The sequence below is a fragment of the Hyperoodon ampullatus genome (assembly GCF_949752795.1).
Source record: "Hyperoodon ampullatus genome assembly, chromosome: 3".
In the NCBI taxonomy this organism is placed as follows: Eukaryota; Metazoa; Chordata; class Mammalia; order Artiodactyla; family Ziphiidae; genus Hyperoodon; species Hyperoodon ampullatus.
Window position 1 is genome coordinate 177,077,350 of NC_136916.1, and position 18,675 is coordinate 177,096,024.

Sequence of the window (18,675 nt, forward strand, 5' to 3'; positions counted from 1 at the left end):
CTGAAGTCTGGGAGCCTGATTCCTCTAGCTCCGTTTTTCTTTCTCAAGATTGCTTTGGCTATTCAGGGTCTTCTGTGTCTCCATACAAATTGTAAAATTTTTTGTTCTAATTCTGTGAAGAATGCCATTGGTAGTTTGATAGGGATTGCATTGAATCTGTAGATTGCTTTGGGTAGTATAGTCATTATCACAATATTGATTCTTCCAATCCAAGAACATGGTGTATTTCTCCATCTGTTTACATCATCTTTGATTTCTTTCATCAGTGTTTTATAGTTTTCTGAGTACAGGTCTTTTGTCTCCTTAGGTAGGTTTATTCCCAGGTATATTATTCTTTTTGTTGTGATGGTAAATGGGGTTCTTCCCTCAATTTCTCTTTCTGATCTTTCATTGTTAGTGCATAGGAATGAAAGAGATTTCTGAGCATTAATTTTGTATCCTGCAACCTTACCAGATTCATTGATTAGTTCTAGTAGTTTTCTGGTGTCATCTTTAGGATTTTCTATGTATAGTCTCATGTCATCTGCAGATGGTGACAGTTTTACTTCTTTTCCAATTTGTATTCCTTTTATTTCTTTTTCTTCTCTGATTGCTGTGGCTGGGACTTCCAAACCCATGTAAAAGTTTGTAGGGTAAGGATTAAATGGGTGAATGAACGCTTCATAAAGTATAACACGCTGTGTGATGATATATAACACGCTTCCCTTTATTGGAAGCTTTGAATCCAAATTTTCAAGAGGTGTGAGTGTCAGTGCAGAACAGATAGGAGGTGTTGTGTAGCCTGAGGTTCTGAGTGCTGTGGAGGCTGCGGCTATCCAGCGGGGGGACATGTTTCTCCACCACCTCGGCACAGTGAGCTTATTCCTACGTCTGGATTGGTCCACTGTTCTCCTAGTACAGTGTCTTTACTGTTTCTTTTCCACTCGCTTTTTTTTTTTTTTTTGGCCGTGCAGCTTGCGGGATCTTTGTTCCCCGACCAGGGATCGAACCCGTGCCCCCTGCAGTGGAAGTGCAGACTGCCGGGGAATTCCTCTTTTCCACATTCTGTCCTTCCTGGTGGGCTTCAGAATTCTGGATGTTTCTGGTGAAGCTTTCTCCACTCTCTAGTCCACACTGCTCTCTCCCTCTTCTCATTGAGACCCACAGATTAGCACCTAATCACATCTGGTTTTATGTCTCTTCAGTTTCTTTTGCCTCCCTAACTAGATCATAAGCTACTTGAGATTAAGAACTGTTTTTAATATTCTTTCTACCCCTTCCCCTCCATAGCATTTATCACAATCTAAATTACAGGGGCCAGCACATATTGAAGTGAGTTTTGAATTAAAATGCCCAAAGGTGATCTTAATGACACTTGGTTACTTTCTCTGTTTAATTCAGCTCTGACTATAATCCATACCCATCTGAAAGTTCCTCGTTCCCACTATTATACCTGACTTCTCTTTGCATGACTAGATGTTGAAAGCATTATAATGCCTTGTTCTTTAGCCCCCAGGTTTCCCTAGATGCCAGTTAAAATTCCTTGTCCTGCTTGAAGATCATCTGTGGAAACGTTGGCCATGGCATCCGTATCAGAGTCTATTACATTCAGAGAGTTCTGCCCTTTGTACTATCTCCTCAATGCCATTCCCACAAAGATCCAGAAGGGTTTCCGCTCCATAGTGGTCTACCTCACGGCCCTGGACGCCAACGGGGACTACATTGCCGTGGGCAGTAGCATTGGCATGCTCTACCTGTACTGCCGGCACTTGAACCAGATGAAGAAGTACAACTTAGAGGTGAGTCTTGCTTGTCCTCACCTAAGCATGTGTGAGCCCTGGCTAATGTTTAACATGCTTGTGAGTTCCAGGATGGGGTAATTTACTTCTGATTTGCTAGAATATGGCCTGAGTGCCCTTCCCAAACAATATTTTACGACTTTTTTTTTTTTTTTTGCGGTACGTGGGCCTCTCACTGTTGTGGCCTCTCCTGTTGCGGAGCACAGGCTCCCGACGTGCAGGCTCAGCAGCCATGTCTCACAGGCCCAGCCACTCCGCAGCATGTGGGATCTTCCCGGACCGGGGCACGAACGCGTGTCCCCTGCATCGGCAGGCGGACTGTCAACCATTGCGCCACCAGGAAAGCCCTGACCATTCTTAATTGAGGTGGAGTACAGCTAAAAGTGTTGATTTTTTTTTTTTTTTTTTTTTTGCAGTACGCGGGCCTCTCACTGTTGTGGCCTCTCCTGTTGCGGAGCACAGGCTCCGGATGTGCAGGCTCAGTGGCCATGGCTCACGGGCCTAGCCGCTCCGTGGCATGTGGGATCTTCCCGGACCAGGGCACGAACCTGTGTCCTCTGCATTGGCAGGCAGACTCTCAACCACTGCGCCACCAGGGAAGCCCCAAAATGTTGATGTTTTAACTTTTTTTCCTGCCTCCAAAAATCCAGAGTTACTTTAAAAGAGAACATTATAGTGTTTAACACTTAATAGAAAACTTTGAAAGTAGGCATGTTTTTCTAAGTGTTTTCTTTTTTGTTTTGGTTTTTTTTTTTTTTTTTGGCTGCACCATGCGATATGCAAGATCTTAGTTCATCGACCAGGGATCGAACCTGGTCCCCCTGCAGTGGGAGCATGGACTCTTAGCCACTGGACCACCAGGGAAGTCCCTCTAAGTGTTTTCTAAGTGTTTTGTTTCTCAAAATACCTTACCTGACTCACTCAAATAATCACTAGCTATTCTGGTGAAATTATTGTGAAAAAAGGATCAGGATCAGTGTTGGCTAGCTGCCAGAACACGTACGTCTTAAATGAGGTCACTTCTGTACAACACTGCCAGTGGGGTCCTGACCGACCTCTGTTCTGTGTTGGTTGAATCAGGCATCTCTGTGTATTGTAGTTATTGGGGAGGTGGACTGAATTCACCCGCTGAGTTGATATCTGTGATTTATGAGTGCTCGGGTTTTGTGAGAGACTCAAGGGTGACTGAGTTGTGGCTCCTGCGTCACAGCCTCATGGGGTTCTACTCCGCCTGTGGTTAGTGGACTTTGACCGCCTAAGACAAGGCTTTTTTTGTTTAAGAGAAGTATTTACAAGTATCTATATTTTAATCAATATTCAACTTACATTAAAGTTTAACTTAAAAAGTTCGTTTTTGTTAAGCCTCTATACTCAATTTAAAATAACACAAATGGGGCTTCCCTGGTGGTGCAGTGGTTGAGAATCTGCCTGCTAATGCAGGGGACACGGGTTTGAGCCCTGGTCTGGGAGGATCCCACATGCCACGGAGCAACTGAGCCCGTGAGCCACAACTACTGAGCCTGTGTGTCTGGAGCCTGTGCTCCGCAACAAGAGAGGCCATGATAGTGAGAGGCCCGCGCACCGCAATGAAGAGTGGCCCCCGTTTGCCACAACTAGAGAAAGCCCTCGCACAGAAACGAAGACCCAACACAGCAAAAATAAATAAATTGATTAATAAACTCCTACCCCCAACATCTTAAAAAAAAACACACACACACAAATGGTTAACATGCATATAGCACTTACTGTGTGCCAGGCATTATTGTAAACCTTTATATATATTAACGCATTTCATCCTCACAAGACTCTGTGAAGTAGATGATGTTTTCTCATCCCCGTTTTACCAGGGAGACAACTGAGGTACAGAGAGGTTGAGTGACTTGTGAGGTGGTTAGGAAGTGGTGGCACCATTGTCTGAACTTGGGCAGATTTGCTCTAGAGTTTACATTTGTATTTTTTGTATGAAAATGAAAACTATTGCTATTTCTTTTCTTTATTTAACAGCTCATGGATTTGACTGCTCAAATTCCCCACACATTTAAAACCATTACATAATTAATCTTTAAAACTATGGTTATGGATTAATATATCTGAGATCTCTCAAATACTTCAGCACTTAACAAAAAAGACTTATGAATCCAGCAGTGAACCCCTAACAGGATAGACCAAAGAAACCCATGCCCAGACATATCCTAATCAGACTTCTAAAAACTAAAGACAAAGAGAAATCTTAAAAGTAGCCAGAGAATGACACGTTACCTGTAAGGGACAATGATTTGAAGGACCGCAAATTTATCATCAGGAACTATGGAGACTAGAAGACAGTGGTACAACATTTATAAAGTTTTGAAAGAAAAGAATGGTCAGCTCAGAATTTTTACCCAAGAAACATATCTATTAGGAAAGAAGGTGAAATAAAAGTATTCTCAGATGAAGGGAAACTAGGGGGATTCATTGCCAGCAGACCTGCTCTAAATAATTGCTTCAGGAAGTTCTTTAGGCAAACGAGAAACGATACCAGAAGGAAACTTGGAACATCAGGAAGGAAGGAAGAATAATAGTAAATACAGTAGACTGTTTCTCTCCTCTTGAGTTCTTTAAGATATACTTGACAGCAAAAATTATAAGACTGATCGAGTTTTCAGTGTGTATACATGCAGTAATATATAAGATAACTATAAGAGGGGAGAGTAGGGGACCTATATGGTAGTAAGGTTTCTACATTCTTTTTTTTTAATATGTATAATTTTATTTATTTATTTATTTATGGCTGTGTTGGGTCTTCGTTGCTGTGCACGGGCTTTCTCTAGTTGCAGTGAGCGGGGGCTACTCTTCGTTGCGGTGCGTGGGCTTCTCATCGCCGTGGCTTCTCTTGTTGCGGAGCACGGGCTCTAGGTGTGTAGGCTTCAGTAGTTTTGGCACGTGGGCTCAGTAGTAGTGGCTTGTGGGCTCTAGAGCGCAGACTCAGTAGTTGTGGCGCACGGGCTTAGTTGCTCTTTGGCATGTGGGATCTTCCCGGACCAGGGCATGAACCCATGTCCCCTGTGTTGGCAGGCGGATTCTTAACCCCTGGGCCACCAGGGAAGCCTGGGTTTTCTACGTAGATGATCCTGCTTGCCTCTGAAGAAAGAGTTTTACCTCATCTTTTCCAGTCTGTATGCCTTTAATTTTTTACTTGACTTACTGTGCTGGCCAAGACCTCAGTATGGTGTCTGCAGTGAGAATAGATATCTTTGCCTTAGCCTTGGTCTTCACCATTACATTAGCTATAGATTCCTCACGGATGCTGTTTATTTCTGTTTCTTTCTATCCTAGTTTTCTGAGAGTTTTTATCATGAATGAGTATTGAAGTTTGTCAAATACTCACTTGAATCTGTTGTGATGATATGATTTCCTTCTTTATTTATATGTTATGTTACATGAATTGAGTTTTGATTATTATTCCAACTGTGCATTAATCTTTTAAACCCCATTTTGTCATGATATATTATCCTTTTTTTTTTGGCCTCGTGGCACAGCTTGTGGGATCTTAGTTCCCTGAACAGGGATTGAACCCAGGCCCTGGCAGTGAAAGCACCAAGTCCTAACCACTGGACCACCAGGGAATTCCATATTATCCTTTTTCTTTTTAAAAATCTTGCTGTATTCCTTTTAGTAATATTTTGTTCAGATTTTTTGTGTCTGTATTCATGGAGGAATATTGGTCTGTAGCTTTTTTATGATGTTTCTGTCTGGCCTTTCTTATTATACACATAACTATCTAGTGTTTTCATTCTATATTTAACTACTCAAGTTGGACATTATTATTCTTATAGTTTATAGTCACTGTTTAGATTCCCTCACAGTTTTGCCAACGTCTTTACTCACCATCCCTTGTTACATCTCAGTTCTTCCCTTTGCAGCCATTTTGCTTCTTGCTGGACTACATCCTTTTTTTTTTTTTGGCTGCGTTGGGTCTTCGTTGCTGTGCGTGGGCTTTCTCTAGTTGCGGTGAGCGGGGGCTGCTCTTCATTGCGGTGTGCAGACTTCTCATTGTGGTGGCTTCTTTTGTTGCAGAGTGCAGGCTCTAGGTGCATGGGCTTCAGTAGTTGCGGCTCACGGGCTCTAGAGCGCAGGCTCAGTAGTTGTGGCACACGGGATTAGCTGCTCCACGGCATGTGGGATCTTCCCTGACCAGGGCTTGAACCCGTGTCCCCTGCATTGGCAGGCGGATTCTTAACCACTGCGCCACCAGGGAAGTCCTGGAGTACATCCTTTAGTAGTTCTTGTGTTGAAGTCTTTTGGTGGTAAGTACTCTTGATTTTTTGTTTGAATGTCTCTCTGTCTTTGAATTGTTTAGAGGTATACTATTCAAGGCTAACAGTTTTTTCCTCTTAGCACTTTGAGGATGATACATCTCAACATCCATTGTTGAGATGTCTTTTGTTAATTATTGTTCATATTTAGTTATTTCCCTTTTTTCTCTGACATATTAATATCTTCTCATTGCCTTTGAGGTTTTACTGTTTCACTACAATATGTGTATGTGTGTATTTCTTTTCATAAGTCTTGATCAAGGCTTGTGCTCCTGAGGATATAGGTCTTTCATCAGTTTTGGATAATTTTTAGCCCTTATCTCTGAAGATGTTTCCTTCTCTTATCCTCTGTTTTCTTTCCTTCTGGAATCCCAATTACATGTAGGCTGGACCTTCATATTCTATTCTCTGTGACTCTTAACTTATCTGTCATATTTTTTATCTTTCCTTTGCCGCACAGATCTGTCATCTAGTTCAGTAATTTTCTTTCATCTGTGACTAGGCTGCTATTCAGTCTACCCCTGAGATTTTACATTCTTTTGATTCTTTTTCATTTCTATTATTTCTGATAATAGTTTGGTCTTATGTTTCGATTTCTTTTTACATTTCTTTAACATTTTTAAGCATATTTCTTTTTTATTACTGAAGCATAGTTGATTTATAGTGTTTCAGGTGTATAGCAAAGTGATTCAGTTATATATTCTTTTTCAGATTCTTTTCCATCATGGGTTATTACAATATTGAATAGAGTTCCCTGTGCTATACAGTAGGTCTTGGTTGTTTATTTTATATATAGTCGTGTGTATCTGTTAATCCCCAGTTCCCAATCTTTCCCTCCCCTTAAGCATATTTCTTTTATGTTCTGGGTCTCCTCACTCTAAGTGAAATACTTGAGTCGGGATGAGGAGTTGTCCAATTCTGTTCTTGCTTTCTTTAGTTGATTCTTCTTGAGGGGACCTGTTTCCCTGTGGTCATGTCTAATTGTGAGGTATGTGGCTGATCCTAATATGTGAGAGTGCTGAGGGGCCTGGGTTGAGACTGTGTCCACAGATGGGGTTGATGGTCACTCTGCCAGCCACCTTGGAGTGCTACAAACACGGAAGCATGTCAGGTGAAGTGCCTGCCATGAAGGTTCTTTTCAGTGGGAAGGGAGAATAAATTCAAACTCTGGTGCTGGATACGGCAGCTTTGTGATTACAGAGTCTTAGGAACCATTCTTTTTTATTCACTCCAGTCAACGCCTGAGATAAGACAAAGATCCTTGTCAGCTTCATTTCCCAGCAAATTGATTTTTCCCTAGTTTACACTTTCACTGAGAGTTAGGTCTTCAGGGATTCTGGCTTTAGCAGGGGATATCAGTTCCAGCTCCCCACCTCACCTGGCCTGAAGCCTTGTCCTCATTAACCACGCTCACCTCAGAAAGTCAGGGGTCTAGGTGTTGGCCAGATTGCCCCCTGTAGCCTGTAGCTTCAGGGCTGGCTTCTGTTCTAGTTTGACAGTATTCTTTTTGTTTTTGGCTCTTGTAGATTTTCTTTACTTTCTAGAGATCAGCTATGCATTTAAAAGAATGTTTTATGTATCTTATTCAACATTTCTAGGTGTTTGGAGAGGAATGTTTTTCAGAATAGCTAGAGAGTGTTTTTTAAATAGCATTTAAAAGAATGTTTTATGCATCTTATTCAACATTTCTAGGTGTTTGGAGAGGAATGTTTTTCAGAATAGCTAGAGTGTTATACTGTGAGAAGTTGAAACTTCATATTTTGTTTCTGTCTGAAGTATAGTTAGATATTGATAAGCTGATTCTTCGGATGTTTTGGTTCTTAAGTCAAGAACCAAATCTATTTAATAATCATATTAAATAACGTTAAGTCAAGTTTAGTACATTGGTTTATTAAAAGCACGTGTACAAGCATTGCATATAAATATTCAGGCTTCCAGCCCAGCTGAGCAATGATTTTTATTTTGAAACCATTCATTCAGAAAAATTACACAACCGTTTTGATTTTGTGCTGTGATGTGGCAAGATCTCCAATAAGTGATTTTGGTTCCTGATGTAGTAGCAGTTTTTATAATTACAGATTCCCAGGAAAAATATTCTCTCTTTAACATTCTGTTGCCATGTCAGACGATACACATCTAAAGCATGTTACGTCACTTTCTTCCCTCAAAGCAGAGATGGAACCATCACTCACATTCCCGCACTCTCCTTTTCCACAGCCGACCACACCTTCCACCTCCACGGCCGTGGATCTGCTCAGAAGGCATAGGGCAGCGAGGCAGCACAGGGCCTCTGTAGGGTCACACTCGGGCGTGAGTCCTGACTATCGATCGTCTCTAGCTTTGTGACCTGAGACAAATCACTTCACCTTTGTAAAATGAGGATAACTCCAGCACCTGCCCTCTTGGTAATTTGAGGACCCCAGGAGATAATGCCTGTGAAGCACTGAACAGGGTGCCCAGCACAGGACACGCGCGACTGAGAGAGCGTCCCTTTACAGAGAGAGTCGATGTGCTCTGTTCATCACTGCTGCCCTCCTTCTGACCGGGTCTTCATACTCTTCTTTCCTCGTCAGGGTTTACTGCCCTTGCACCTGTTCAGTGTGCCACTTCCCTTGACCGGGCGCGTACTACCTCCACCTGAACTATCGCAGGAGGCTCCCAGCTGGTCCTCCTGCCTGGTTCCACGCCTTCCTCCTTCCATCCTGTTCCTCACGGGGTTACCAGAAACACCTCTGACTGATACACCTGCAAAAGCAGGCATCTTCAAGGGTCCCCCTTTTCCTTCCTGTAGCTTAAGATCCAGGTCCCTTACCCTGTATCACGACGTGGCACCAAGTGTATTTATAGCCCATGAACATACGCTGCAAGCTGTAAAGTGACAGATGAAAGTGAGCTCAGTCACTGCCACCCCCACTCGGCGGGGGGCAGCTCTTCATGTGCACGTCTCATTGCTACAGCTCAGCTGTGAGAGGGCGGGCCTGCGCCCTACTGTGTATTACCATAGCAGCTGACTCAGTACCCTGAATGCAGAGGGGATGCTTGCGTATTTGACAGATTGATTACCATCTAAGTTACTGCAGCCGGGATCAAGATGGCTTATTGAAGATCTTGCCATGTGTCTTAGCGAGGTCGAAATGGTTGTGTAATTTTTCTGAATGAGTGGTTTCAAAATGAAAAATGATCATTCAGATGCTCTGGAAGCCCGAATATCTGTATTCAGTGCTTGACTTGTGCTTTTTAATAAACCAATGTATTAAGCTTGAGTTAGTGTTATTTAATGTGATTATTGATCTGAGAACCAAACCACGCCAGGAATCAGTTTATAAAGCACTCTCAAATGTATTGTCTCATTGATCCTCAAGCCAGCCTGTGTGGCAGGTACACACCATGGACTACAGTCGGTGGATGACTTGTCCACGTTGAGAGAGAAGAAAGGAGAGCTTGCGACTGGGATGTGGCTCTTCTGACTCCGGACTCCAGCTTTGAGGGGAGCTACCTCTCTTATCCAAGTTCCTTAGAACTCTCTTGATAAGAGCTCAGTGTATTCATACTTGATTGATCAGTATTTCCTTTCTCAGAAATGCAGTTTTAAAATTTTGTCATTTCAGGGACTTCCTTGGTGGTCCCAGTGGTTAAGACTCTGCACTTCCAGTGCAGGGGATACAGGTTCAAATCCTGGTCGGGGAACTAAGATCCCACATGCTGGGATTGTCATTTCCAAGATAAAAAACCTGGAAAGAAAAAGAGATTAATTATCTTTCTGAACTGTATACATTTTCAATCAGGAATATATATAGGCTGCAGTCCAATGAGGTTTTCCATTCCATTGGTAGGTAATGTTTCATAGTCTGAAAGCTGGCCTGGTGACAGGCCCATTTGTTTTGTTTTTTTGTTTGTTTTTTTAACATCTTTATTGGAGTATAATTGCTTTACAATGTTGTGTTAGTTTCTGCTGTATAACAAAGTGAATCAGCTATGCGTACACATATATCCCCATATCCCCTCCCTCTTGCATCTCCCTCCTACCCTCCCTATGCCACCCCTCCAGGGGAGCACAAGGCACCTAGCTGATCTCCCTGTGCTATGCGGCTGCTTCCCACTAGCTATCTATTTTACATTTGGTAGTGTATATATGTCCATGCCACTCTCTCACTTCATCCCAGATTACCCTTCCCCTTCCCTGTGTCCTCAAGTCCATTCTCTACGTCTGCATCTTTATTCCTGTCCTGCCCCTAGGTTCTTCAGAACCTTTTTTTTTTTTTAGATTCCATACATATGTGTTAGCATACGGTATTTGTTTTTCTCTTTCTAACTTACTTCACTCTGCATGACAGACTCTAGGTTCACCTACCTAACTACAGATAACTCAATTTCGTTTATTTTTATGGCTGAGTAATATTCCATTGTATATACGTGCCACATCTTGTTTACATCTTCTTTTTCTAAAATATTTATTTATTTATTTTTGGCTGCATTGGGTCTTTGCTGTGCTCTGGCTTTCTCTAGTTGTGGCGAGCGGGGGTTGCTTTTCATTGCAGTGCGTGGGCTTCTCATTGTAGTGGCTTCTCTTGTTGTAGAACACAGGCTCTAGGCACATGGGCTTCAGTAGTTGTGGCATATGAGCTCAGTAGTTGTGGCTCGCAGGCTCTAGAGCACAGGCTCAGTAGTTGTGGCACATGGGCTTAGTTGCTCTGCGGCATGTGGGATCTTCCCGGACCAGAGGTTGAACGCGTGTCCCCTGCACTGGCAGGCAGATTCTTAACCACTGCGCCACCAGGGAAGCCCGTGCCACATCTTCTTTATCCATTCATCTGTTAATGGACATTTAGGTTGCTTCCATGTCCTGGCTATTGTAAATAGTGCTGCAATGAACATTGTGGTACATGACTCTTTGAATTATGGCCCATTTGTTTTTGAACGTTTCCTCTTTCAGGGGAAAACGGAATCCATCACTGTGGTGAAACTGCTGAGCTGCTTCGATGACCTGGTGGCTGCAGGCACAGCCTCTGGGAGGGTTGCAGTCTTTCAACTCGTATCCTCGTTGCCAGGGAGAAATAGACAGGTAAGTACTAATCATTTTAGCATTTCTTAACTTCTTGGCAAATTCCTCATGTCTTTTAAAATGAGGAGTCGTCATCTGCCAAGAAAATACTTGCTCCGAAAAGCCTCACTCTGTGCTCTTTATAATCAGATGACATTTTTGTTCCTGGTAGGACACTTGGCAAAAAGCATATATGGGTAATTTTGCTTAATATTCTCTGGCTCTTCTCTGTCAGTTTTAAAGGTAAATAGACAGGTGGACCCTTGTGCAGGTTTTTGCATGGAAACAACTTGGGAACACCAGCTTTTCCATAAACAGGAGGGATTGCGTACCACCTTGTTCACATCTCACAGCGTTTATCCTTGTCTTTTTCTTGTGTGTATTTTCATCGTTTATTCATAGCTTCGGAGATTTGACGTCACTGGTATTCACAAGAATAGCATAACAGCTCTGGCTTGGAGCCCCAATGGAATGAAATTGTTCTCTGGAGATGACAAAGGGAAAATTGTCTATTCTTCTCTGGATCTAGATCAGGTAAAATTATTTTCAGAAATACTGGTTGTCTTATATTTGGAGAAATTATAGTAGTTGGTCAACTTGAATTCTTGATTATTGTCCCTATTTTTTTTTTTTTTTTTTGTCTGCCATGCCGGTTGGCCTGTGGGATCTCAGTTCCCCAACCAGGGATTGAAGCCAGGCCACAGCAGTGAAAGTGTGGAATCCTAACCTCTAGGGCACCAGGAACTCCCTGTCGTCCCTTTCTAATCTCAACTGTTGTTTGTAACATTTTCTTTCAAGGGCTTTTCTAATGCTTTATAAGCTCCTACTTCTGTATCTAAAGAATTGGCCTTTGTTTCTTCTGGAACATACACTTTTTTCATTCTCCTGTTTTCTATTGCTACCAATTAGAAAAGTAGCCACTATCAAACCTGTTTCCTTGGAGAGTTTGTAGGAGTATGTGAAGCATTTCACAGTCATGACTATTGTCGACTGAAAAAAAAAAAAAAGCACAACCTAAAAGTCGAGAATTTTTATCCCTTGGACTTACTGAGGACTTAAGCCTGATAGACAGTCTCTCACATGACTCTGAGGGACTGCTCCAAAGAGATAAGGGAAGAGCCGGGATATATAGGAGTTTTGCAAAAACAAACCAGGTAGTTGAACATCAAGATTTCTGCTAATTAAAGAAAAAACAAACATCTCAAGTTAATGACTTTAGCGCTTTTCTATGTATGGGAAGGTACCAGAGTCTGGGCTCATTGAAATCATTCCTCTGCTACACACCTTAACTGTCTAGGGCCAGTCAGTATCCTGTTCTTTTCCGTCTTGAACCCCTCCAGCTGCACTGTTGGGGGAGGCTGCAGTGGCTGATAGCTGCATCATCCTTTGTTCATCTGTATGGCGGGCAGCATTCTTTGTCCACATTGTGGACAGAGGTCAGTGCTTCCCGTGGGTGGTGAGCTCGCCCCAGCCAAGCTCTCTGGTTGTGTGGGAGAGAGTGGTGGGAAAGGAGGAGGGTTGGGGGCAGCAGGGAACCTAGCCCCCACCTCGTATTTGTCATTTTATTTAAGCCTCACGACAGAGCCCTAAGCTGTGTGTGCTGATCTTCAGTCGGTAGATAAGAAACCCAGGCTCCAAGGGATCCAGTTGTGAGCTGATGCCTGGCCGAGCTCAACTTCAAACCTAGGGTGTGCTCCTACTGCACATGTGGCTTTATGCCTGCCTGTGCTTTGTTCTGTCGTACCTCTGCTCGGTTAGAATGAACCCCTTGGCGGCACAGTCCTGTCGTTTTCTTATTTGTAGCCATCATGCCTAGTGCATGTAGGAGTTCAGCAATTACTGGCTGGATGACTTTTAGTCCCTCTGATCCAAGACTGACCTGTCTTCTACGAATATTCTCTAGCAGTAGTTCTCAAACATTTTGGTCCCAAGACCCCTTTACACTTTACACTCTTAAAAACAGGATTCCAAAGAGGTTTTGTTTGTATGGGTTTTATATCTACTGAGTGTACTATGTTAGAAATTAAAACTGAGAAATTAAAATTTTTTTATTAATTTTATTTTGAAATAATGAACTCATTATATGTTAACATAAATAACATACTTTTGTGAAAATAACTATTTTCAAAACTACTGCTGAGAATTCCCTGGTGGTCCAGTGGTTAGGACTCCACACTCTTACTACCGAGGGCCTGGGTTCAATCCCTGGTCAGGGAACTAAGATCCCACAAGCTGTATGGCGTGGCTGAAAAAAACAAAACAAAGCAAAACAAAACTTCTACTGCTGTTTGCAAGAGTAGCATGGGTTTACATTTTTGCAAATCTCTTTAATGTCTACCTTAATAGAAGACAGCTGGATTCTGCATTTAGTCTGTCACAATACATTGTTTTGGTTAGAGTATGTAAAGAAAATCTGGCCTCACACAGACATGCAGTGGGAAACAGGAGGAGTATTTTAATAGCCCTTCCAGAGGATTGTGGGTATTCTTTAATCACACCCCCAAATTGACTAATGGTAGTTTCTTTAAAGGTTGGTTACAACGTGGAATCTGAAAGCACATACATGAGTTTTTCTCACTCTGTTACAGTGAAATCCATTGGTCTGTCTTGCACTTAGAATGGCTCCTTGACCCACGTGTGATTTTGTAACATCTTGCATTGATCACTTGGAAAATATTGATCTACTGAGTGATGCACATCTTCCAAATGTTGAAACATTTAATCATATAATATCAAAGAAAGCACCTTTGTTAATATTGCCATCATTCTGATGAGAAAGGTTCAGGTTCACAAGGGTGGATACAAGTTTTCAAATTCTAATCTTCACTTGTAAACTTGCATTTTATTATCAGCAACAAACACTATCACTTATTTTCCCTGAATTGACAGGCTTACTTTGTTCTTTCTGAGAAAATGCCTGCCAAATACCCAAGTTTGAATAATTACAGTATTTCAAGTAAAAATGTATTTTGTGAAAAAAAGCAGCCGGTTGAGCTCACAGCTCATACAATCGCACAAGTGCTTCCTCCTTGAGAGAATCGAAGTATTTCAGCATCAGCAGGAGGGCTGCGTGCATGCCCTGTTTTGTCACACAGAATACAAAGATAGGCGTACACAAGGGTCAAGATAAGATGGAATTATCATTTTCCTGCATCAAAGACCTTCTGAAGTGAAATTCATGTTTTTGCTGCAAGTGCACAGTGGCTAAGGGCACCGTGGCAACTACCGGATTTTGGTGCCCTGCTCATCTTGGGCCCATTTGAGCTTTCAGTAGCTCTACCAACTATCAGTACAAACCACAGCTTGGTGGAAAAGGCAAATAAAACCTAGTATTATAATGAAAATGGTCTTGACCTCGAGAGGTCCTAGGGACCCTCAGGGACCGTGGACCACACTTTGAGAACTGCTACTCTCCAGGAAAACATTTTGTTAAGGTTTTAAGGGTCCCCATATTTGTACTTTCCTCCTGTCACTCCCCCAGCCTGAGTTGCACCAAGGGGACACTGCTCATGCATGATGTCAGAAAATGGAGAGAAAAATCAGATGCAGAAAGCACTATCCTTAGCTTACTGATCATTTTTTTCCCAGCTTTATTGAGGTTCTGATCATTTTTTTTAGAGACACAGGTATTTCATGAGATTTGCAAAAGAGACGTGTGTTTTTGCACAATATGGTACAATAAAATTCCATTACAAGCTAAGTCAAAAATTGAAAAGCTACAGTCTGCATAACTACAAAGGTGGGAGGGAAATCTGGCTTGATGTCCTTGATGTTTGCGGGGTAGTGGGGATTTCCCTGTCTTGATTGTGCTGGTGGTTACATAACTGAATGCATTGGTCAAAATGCATAGAATTGTATATCTAAAAAGGGTGAATTTTACTGTATGTAAATCTTACCAATGGATCTGATTGCTGCTCCCTCTTTCCCTGCAAAGGTCTATGACATTGCATCAGTATTTCTAAGCAATTAAAGAAACGGGTTCAGGAGAAGGGTGGCTTATAGGAGCAGATATCTGACACCAAGAAGTATAGTTTGTGTTAGCAGTAAAATGCCTTCTAGAACTTTACTTTGTTCTTCAGTATACTTAATACCATTTTAATTTCTTTCTAACCTGTTTCCTCTGACCCTTTCAGTAGGTGAGGGTATCATGTCCCCACCATTGCTTTGAACTCTTTGTGGAGGAGGAGTGCGATATGGACTTGGACCGTTGTCACAATAATATTATAGAAAGTCCCATTGTGTTCTGTTGGAATTAATAATACACATGGCACAACATATTTCTGCTTAATCTTTATGGATTCTTCTTTGAATCGTGTACTGAGAACATTTAAAAAAAATTATACAGAATTTTTAAGTGTTTCTTGGCCAACTTGATGTAGCCTGACATAGATGGTAACCCTGGCTATTTTCTCATTAGCGAGGACTTTTGCAGATAGTTTCATTGCCGTGGGTTGACATTGACTCCGGTGAGAATTAAAGCATTCCTTTTAAGGTAGACATAGACCAAAATGCAGGCCCAGGAGGGACGCGGGGTCGCTGTAGCCTGCCGCGCTGCGCGCCTCCGCTGTGGGCCTCACCCGGCGTCCCTCCACAGGGCGTGTGTCACTCCCTCCTGGTGCTGCAGGAGCCGGCTTCCGTCGCGCAGCTGGACTACAGCCAGAAGGTGCTGCTCGTCTCGACCTCACAGAGAAGTCTGCTCTTCCACACTGAGGAGAAGGCTGTCAAGCAAATCGGAACACAGCCAAGGAAAAGGTGGGCATCACTGGTGTCGAGGCTCGTGGTGACGGGCTTCCAGGCAGGTCCCCAGCCCGCCCGCCACATGTGGCTGCTCCAGTCCGCTCCCTGCGGGCCCCCTCCTCCGCGGCCCGGGTAGGAGGTCAGGGGTCAGGCTCAGGGTCGGGTGGGAGCTTGCCCCTCACTCCTTCCGCGCACCGCGCCATCGTGAAAACGGAGTGACCTCGGCAGGGGAGGTGCTACTGGTTGTGTCACTTGCTGTGGAGCCGAGTGCGGGGCGCGGGAAGAGTTCACACGGGCTGTAGCCCGGCCTGGGGCCGGGAGGCGTCCTGAGGGAGGGGATGGCTCTGGAAGGGGTCAGGGCTCCCGGCTGGGAGAGGGCCCCTCCCTTGACCTACTCCCTGGACGAACAGCGGCGAGCAGGGTCAGTCCAGTGCCAGCCCGCCCGGGGGAGAGGCGGAGGGGCCGGGGGCACGCGGGGGCTGGGTGGCGTGGTGGTGGAGAGTGGGGAACAGGCGGCTAGGAGGCGGGCGGGCGTCAGTGAGGGCCGGCTGGTGGTGCTGGGGGTGCCAGCCTCCGGTCCTCTTGGTGTCCGTTGTGCTGTGTCCCGGGCTTTGCAGCAGCACAGTGCAAGTTTATTCTTTTTCTGCGTGGCGGTCCATGGCTATTAATAGACACTCGTGCTTCCCCTTCGGTGTCTACTTTCCAGGCTGAATACCCCCTTAATTCCACCAACAATTTGCTGTTCTTATAACAGTAATCTCCCTATCGGCCCCTGGGACACCCAGCAGAATTTGTAACTTGGGCTTAGTGGCTTTGCAGCACTTGGTCGTGACTTTCCCTCTGCCAGGGCCCCACTCTTCTGCTTGACGTCTCGTCCTGGCTTGTCTGTCGGTGTCTTACTGCCTTGTGTCTTTTTGGAAGGAAGGTGGAGTGTAAAAAGAGAGATTTAAAAACCAATTACCTCCACGTGGATCGTATACCCAACAGTCTTTCTCTTCAAACCTGGCCTTCTAACCTCCTGTGTGAAACCTGAGCAACTTTGCGTGAACCTCTCCTGGTGCGTTTGTGTAGCCAAGTCTTTTGGCAGCTTCCTTTAGAAGCCTACTCTTGGGCCAGGCACCGTTTCAGGATGCAGAAACAGATAAACGGGGCCCGTTTCTCCTAGGGAGCTGTATTAGAGAAGTGAGGGGTGACAGAATGAACGGAAACGTTTTTAACTTCTGTGTCCTGAAGGCTTGTGTCTGTCGTGTGCCGGGTTAGGTTGTGGTTAGAAAAGGACGTCGGCCGTGTCTGCCTCCTGGAAGTGGTGCTCCATGCAGCCGTGTCCCTCTGGGTGGCACACGGTGGGACAGCGGTGAGCCAGGGGACGGGCCTCTGCCCTCAAGTAAGATAAAGGTCTAGGCTGCGGTCAGTGCTATAGAGGCAACGTCAGGGTGAGGTGTCGGCTGGGGGCAGGGCCTCTCTTAGACAGAATGGTCAGGAAAGGCCTCTGGGGAAGAGATCTGTGGGCTGAAGCCTAAAGCGTAGGAAGAGCATTCTGGTCTCAGGGGACAGCAGATGCCAAGGCCCTGGATCGGGCCAGGGCCTGGAACGTTCGAGGAGCCAGAAGGAGGCTGGGGTGGCTGCGGAGCAGTGGGCCGGGTGCTGGAAAGGAGGGCCTGAGCCAGCGCAGGGCGAGGGATGCTGCCAACCGCGTTATTCTAGGCGAGACGGAAAACCAGTGTAGGGGGGGCTTCAGGCAGGAGAAGGACTGTCTGGGCTACCCTGGATCTGCCTGGAGACTTCGCTGGAGACGGGCAGGCAGGGCACAGTGAGGAGGCTGCTGCAGGAGCCCAGGAGTGGCACGGAGGCCTCGCCTGGGTGCCCGGCCGAGAGGAGAGGGGAGGGGGATGGAGGGTAATGGGGTGAATCGGACGCAGGGGCCAACGGGGAGAAAGGAACAATAAGAAGGGGTTTCCGTGCCCTTGGCTAAAGCAACTAGACAGATGGTGAAGCCATTTAACTGAGATGGGAAGACCAGGGTTCAGGTCTAGGCTTCAGGAATTCTGTCCTGGGGCTGTTGCATCTGAGATGCCTGTTAGGTAACTAAGCAGGAATCACAGTCCAGCGTAACATATACAGGTTGGAAACTCAGGGAAGGGGTTTCGGCCAGAAATGAAAATGAGGTCATCAGATGCAGGTGACATGGAGACCTCTGGCCTTGGATGAGGTCACCCAGGGGGAGTGTTTATTCATTCAACATTGGAAAATCCTTACTGAGTCTCTGCTGTGTGCCGGGCGCCCTTCTTAGTCTGGGGATAAATGGGTATGGAGCTAGCGAGGATGCCTGCCTTAGCAGGTGTGTGTTTAGGGCAGGCAGGCGGGTGGAGCCTGAGCAGACTCCTGAGGGAGGATGGGGGGGCGGCAGAAGCACTGCCTGTACGAAGGGTCGAGGAGCACAGGCCAGGTGCTGGGGGGCAGGGGCGCTGGGGGCGGCCCATCCTGTGGGCCCTGCTCAGGGGCTGCTTTATGCCAGTGCCATCAAGAGTCACGAGCGGCCGTGACCCCGGGGAGTCAGTCCTGCTGCTGCGTGAGGGGGGCAAGGGCAGCTGCTCAGGGAGGCTGGCGGGGGCTCCCGGGCGAGTCAGGTGAGAGCAGGGCCTCACGCCAGGCCGGGGTGGTGGGGGCACTTTGAAGGCAGAGCCGACGGGTGTGTTGGCTCCGGGGTGTGAGAGAGAGGATCCCTCGGAGACGGTGGCCTGAGCACTTGGCCAGGCGGGGCTGCCGGATACTGGTGTCGAGAAGGCTGGCGGAGGAGCCGCGGCCGAGCTCGGGAAGCAGGTGG

General features: G+C 45.2%; 1 protein-coding gene across 1 annotated transcript in view; it reads left to right on the plus strand.

The window, feature by feature from the left end:
* Positions 1 to 1,559: 1,559 nt before the first annotated feature.
* TECPR2 (tectonin beta-propeller repeat containing 2) overlaps positions 1,560 to 18,675 on the plus strand; it is a gene marked incomplete at both ends in the record, with an annotated part of 81,837 nt that continues 64,721 nt past the window's right edge. The window contains 4 exons of the mRNA XM_079700367.1: positions 1,560 to 1,778; positions 11,007 to 11,135; positions 11,517 to 11,648; positions 15,709 to 15,866. Coding sequence (XP_079556493.1) covers positions 1,560 to 1,778; positions 11,007 to 11,135; positions 11,517 to 11,648; positions 15,709 to 15,866 — 638 coding nt within the window. The remainder of the gene's footprint in view (positions 1,779 to 11,006; positions 11,136 to 11,516; positions 11,649 to 15,708; positions 15,867 to 18,675) is intronic.